General features: G+C 47.2%; 1 protein-coding gene across 1 annotated transcript; it reads left to right on the forward strand.

The window, feature by feature from the left end:
* Positions 1 to 1,876: 1,876 nt before the first annotated feature.
* Positions 1,877 to 4,859, forward strand: FGF4 (fibroblast growth factor 4; the record flags this gene model as incomplete). The annotated part of the gene is made up of 3 exons (XM_084264014.1): positions 1,877 to 2,180; positions 2,952 to 3,055; positions 4,683 to 4,859. The coding sequence occupies 3 exons, from the start codon at positions 1,877 to 1,879 to the stop codon at positions 4,857 to 4,859; spliced, it is 585 nt and encodes a 194-aa protein (XP_084120140.1).
* Positions 4,860 to 5,424: the final 565 nt, after the last annotated feature.

A 5,424-nucleotide genomic window follows, 5' to 3' on the forward strand; every position in this document is an offset into this window, starting at 1 on the left:
TCCTAATGTCTCCTCACCTGTTGGCTCTGAAAACCTGTTGAGGGCCGAGGCTTAGGCTAAGAGAGGTGACAAAACATATGGGATTTGCTCTTAACAAAGCAATTCTAGACCAATGGGGTCAAAAATTCTCCTACTTTTAAATACTGAGCTTTATTTAAATTAACTTAAACCACATGATGTAATTACCTATGAACAAATGCATCATTAAGACAAAGCGGCAACATCTAAGTGAGCGCGTGCAGAGTAAGATTAGAAAATAATCGTACCATTAAAAAAAGTGTAGCAATAATAACATGAAAGGGCAGCCTCCAAAGCTCGGGAATAAACTTGGGTCACTACAGCCCCTATCAATACAGAGACGGAGAGGGAGCTCCATGCGTCTAGTACTCCAGAGCAGTGCTCTGCTTTCTGATTTCTTAAAGGGATGTTTAGGATCAAAAACTTCAGTCCTACTTTTGAGCACATGCTGCCTCTTTAAATATTTTCCTCTTTGCCCTTTCATTTGTTAATTTTTTTTTTGCATGTTCTTTCCTTTTTCATTTCTTAAACCTCCCATGCAACAACTATTTTGGCTTTTAATGAAGGGAATTTTTCTGCATCCAGCAAACTGTAAACCATGTCGCTTGGATACAGCAAAAGCTGAAATTCCACAGATTTCCACAAAGTCATACATTGTGTTCAGGGGAAAGTGTGCTGGGCATTCTTTGATTTTTGTATCTTTCATTAGCATTTGTAAGCACTTATAAAAGAGGGGAAAAAAAGTAAGACCAGAAAAAGAAATAAAGAAAAGAGGAAAGAAGGAGAAAGTCTGAGACAGAAAGTGAAAGACAGTGAGAAAGAGAGAAAGGGAAAGAAAGAAGGAGAGAAAGAGAGAGAGAAGAGAAAGAGAAGAGGAGGAGAAAAGGAGGAAAGAGAAGAGAGAGAAGAGAAGAGAAGAGAAGAGAAGAGAAGAGAAGAGAAGAGAAGAGAAGAGAAGAGAAGAGAAGAGAAGAGAAGAGAAGAGAAGAGAAGAGAAGAGAAGAGAAGAGAAGAGAAGAGAAGAGAAGAGAAGAGAAGAGAAGAGAAGAGAAGAGAAGAGAAGAGAAGAGAAGAGAAGAGAAGAGAAGAGAAGAGAAGAGAAAAAAAAGAAAAGAAAAGAAAAGAAAAGAAAAGAAAAGAAAAGAAAAGAAAAGAAAAGAAAAGAAAAGAAAAGAAAAGAAAAGAAAAGAAAAGAAAAGAAAAGAAAAGAAAAGAAAAGAAAAGAAAAGAAAAGAAAAGAAAAGAAAAGAAAAGAAAAAGACAGGAACTGCTGTGATAAACGCAAACTATAACGTTTTCTTTTTTAAAGTTTGTGCTGTCCCTCTTGTTTAGCACAGTGCTGCTCACCCTTTCCCTTCAAGACACTGCGGAGTTGTTAAGCATCTAGGGGCGATAATTTGACTTTCAGCTAAACCGGAGGGCTGCAGCAGACAGCAGTAGGTGGTGATGTAATAGGTACCAACGCACATGGATATATAAATATCGTGGCCAGGGCTAAAGCGCTATGGCTGAGCAGCTATAGAAGAAGATCAGCACTTCAGACAAGACTCCTGGAGTTGAGATCAAGTTCAGAAGCTCTTGCTCCCGGGATTTCCTCTCCATGCAGCCAGCCCAGGGAAACCACAGATCCTCGAGAGACTGAGCGCGGGGCTCCCTCCCTGCCCTCTCCTCGCCTCGCTTTTTGGGTTTTGTTTCGCTTTTTGTTGGTTTCTTTTTTTTTTTCCTTTCTCTCTCTCTTCCCCCCCCCCCCCCCCCCGCCCCCCTTCCCTTTGACCTCAGTATAAAGTGGGAGCTGGGGGGCGAGCGTATTTTCGGAGCGACCGGCCGCCGGCCCGCGGCTACCCGCCCCTAAACCGGGATGCCTCTCCCCGCGGCGCTGCTGCCGGCTCTACTCCTGGGGCTGCTGTGGCCAGGGGCGATACGCGGACGGCCACCCCCGGGTCGCCTCCCCGCCGGGCCCCGCCAACGCCGTTGGGACGCGGCTCTCTTCGCCCGCTCCGTCGCTCGCCTCCCGGCCGAGCGCCGCGACGCCGCCCGCGACGGCGACTACCTCCTGGGCATCAAACGACTGCGGCGCCTCTACTGCAACGTGGGCATCGGTTTCCACATCCAAGTCCTGCCCGACGGGCGCATCGATGGGATCCACAGCGAGAATCGATACAGTAAGTCGCCGACGACCCCCGCGGCGGGGGCAAGTGAGGCGCTCCGCGCCCGCGGAACCGCCCCCGAGGGCGGTTCCGCGGGCGCGGAGAGCCTCACCTGCCCCGGGGAGAGTGGTATTCGCCAAAGGGAGGGTGGGTGCACGGCAGACGTCTAACTCCTTTAAAAAGTCCGCCCGCCCACAGCACCGCGGTGCTGCCCGCCTCGGCTCCCCCGAAGGCGGCGGGCACCGGGGGTAGCAGGGCGGTGCCGGAGCTCATCGGATGCTCCGGCGGAGCTCGTCGGCGCTGCTCAGTGCCGGCAGGCATCAGGTGTTGGCGTTGCCTCAACATCTGGAGGGTTCGCAATCCCGTAGGCCGCCCACTCTGAGCAAGGGCTGGGGAGACCCCAGCTCTCCCCCAGACTGGAATAGCATCTGCTAGGGACTTAACCCCGTGGCCCCATGACTGAAACAGTAAGATCTGGGAGGGGGAATATGGTATAAGCTGCATGATGACAAATGTTTCGTTTGCCCCAAGCACACTGTGGCTTATTTTAACCTTGTCTACACAGGAGGATGCCTTGGGGCAATGTAAAAATAGATACTTAGCTAAAAGAAGAGAGGTCCCAGCATGGGGCAGCACATAGGGCATGAGACTGGGGTTCTGTGGCCACCCACAGCAGTGCTGGGGCATGGGGATCCACATTACACTGGAGATGGGAGCCTCTGGGTGAGCACATGCTCCTACAGGGCACAGCCCTCTGTCCTCCTGATTCTTGCATCTCCTCTGTAGGTCTGCTGGAAATCTCCCCCGTGGAAAGAGGAGTGGTGAGCATATTTGGTGTTAGAAGTGGACTCTTCGTGGCCATGAACAGTAAAGGCAAACTCTATGGATCTGTAAGTAGCCACTGAGTGTGTGCCTGGGGAGGGACCATGGCTGGCTGGGGTGAGAGGTGTGCATGGTGCTAACAGCTCCCCAAGACCCATTTTTGTCCCTCCTGGGTCAGGCAACACAAAGCAGCCCTTGCTGCCTTGCTAACACATGCACTGCCCAGGTATGCTATTTAGTGAAATTTTGAAGTGAAACCCACTCTTTTGCATTACCCATTATGCCTACCACATAGGCCAATGGAGTAGTCATGAGTGTGGCAAGACCTCAAGCTAGCCTCAGTCCATATCTTTCTTTAAGTACAAACAGCCTTAAGCAGATACATCATTTTCTTGCTCCATTTCAGAGGTACTTGAACTTGCAATCAGCCAGGCCCCCACAAATGATCCTTTATGATGTCATGAGTCATTTTCTGCCACATACCTATTGATCATTCTTTGTTAATGCTCTTCATCAGAGAGTCTGTTCCCGTGACAATTCAGCATCCTCAGGGTTTGGACGTGTATTTGTAAGAAGGCAGATCTATTAAGAGACAATGAAGATCTTATTTACGTTGACTCTTTGGAAAAGATAGACAAGACACATCTTACAAAATATACTTGAGGTAGATAGTCTTCATGTCTTTGCCTGTGCTGAGCTGTCCTCCTGCTTTTGAGTTCACCTCTGTGTGAGCTACTGTGATCAGCACCATTTGAAACCCAAGTTTGAAATCCTTACCTGTGGATTTCCTACCTCATGTTTCTCAAGTGCACTTTGGAGAAACTTGAGCTGAGGAAAAGCCAAATCATGTAAAGGCTAACTAGGGTATTTTCACATAAAGACAGGAAGTATCCAGAATTATTGTGTGTGACATCAGCCCTGTTTTGAGGATTTTGGCTTGTACAGAAGCCAGGCAGAATCAAGTCACCAAAGTGCAAGAGCTCTCTTTGTATTGTTTCTGAGGAAGACTGCTGCTTTGGTGTCCTGCATAAAGCAATTTCCAGTGCAGTGTTCAGGTTGACAGGCTGAGACCTCTCTCACAAAACCCTAGGATTTTGCCCCATCGTAAGAGGTGGGTTCATCTGGATAACATACTTGGAACATGGGTCCCTCTTCGTATTTACTTGCAAATGAAACCTCTTCACTAGAAGGCTGCCTTTTGTCAGCCCTGTTTTCTTGATCCATTAGCATAAGTTATACAAACCCTTAAAACTAAAGAAGCAGAAAATACTGTCCACACTCAGTAGCTTTAAAATGCCTCTTTCTCCTGAAGCAACATGAGAAAACGCTAGTGTCCAGAAGCCTCTCAGGCAATTTTTTGTTGCTGGTGGGACAGCCACAGAGCAATTAGATGAGCAGGGCAGCAGAATTGGGCTTGGGCCTTACCCCACTGTAGCTCAGTCAAAATGTGTCGCTCTCCCTCAAGAGTGTGGATATAGCTATGGGTGTCCTGCTTCCTGGCATGGACATGCTATCCTTAATGACCCTCTGACTCCTGAGTCCTGTTTGAAGCTTCGTTTGGATGAACACTTCAAAAGATTACTAGGCGGGGGGAGGAGAGTCACCTGCAGCACACCTTCTACACCTGGTAGCAAGAATATTTCCACACCTGATGTTTAAAATTCCTTCCCTCTCATTCTTTCCTTTTCATTTCAGACCCATTTCAATGACGAGTGCAAATTCAAAGAGATTCTCCTGCCAAACAACTACAATGCTTATGAATCCAGGATTTATCCCGGGATGTACATAGCCCTGAGCAAAAATGGAAGAACAAAGAAAGGCAATAAAGTGTCTCCCACAATGACAGTGACACATTTTCTTCCTAGAATCTGAGACATCTCCCTTCTGACCTACCTCAGCACAGGGGAAGATGCAGAACATGTTTGGGGAAAAGAAACATGGTGCACTTTTACTGGAGAGTTTTATGTAAGAGTAGGTGTAAGATATTTAAGTTAATTATTTAAATCTGTATATATTGCCACAAAAATTATTTATAGTTCCGATGATTTCTTTTTTAATTTCTGAAAACAAACCTCCAACCCAAGGTATTTCATTTCATTGTGCAACAGTAGAAGACTTCTGCTTTGTGGTTTATTTAAGTCGTTTCTAAGTTATCACAGGTGTGCTGCTACTCCGTGTCCTAAACCAGGTGAAACTCAATTCCTCTATTACAACGTTTTGCACTGTTTGTGTGTTGTACGGTGTCGATCGTTGTACACGTGTTTGTTTGTTATGGTGGCTTTGTTCTCTGCATGTTTTCCAAACACCCGTGACTCCCAAAGAAGCTCTTGGCCTCCGAGAAGGAGCGGTGGTGGTGGAGGTGCCTGGGTGGGATGCCAGCGCGGAGCCACACACAATGCCTGACCTCCTTTGTGCAGCGTTGCTCTTTAATTGGAAC

This window comes from Gallinula chloropus, assembly GCF_964237585.1.
Source record: "Gallinula chloropus genome assembly, chromosome: 4".
Classification (NCBI taxonomy): Eukaryota; Metazoa; Chordata; class Aves; order Gruiformes; family Rallidae; genus Gallinula; species Gallinula chloropus.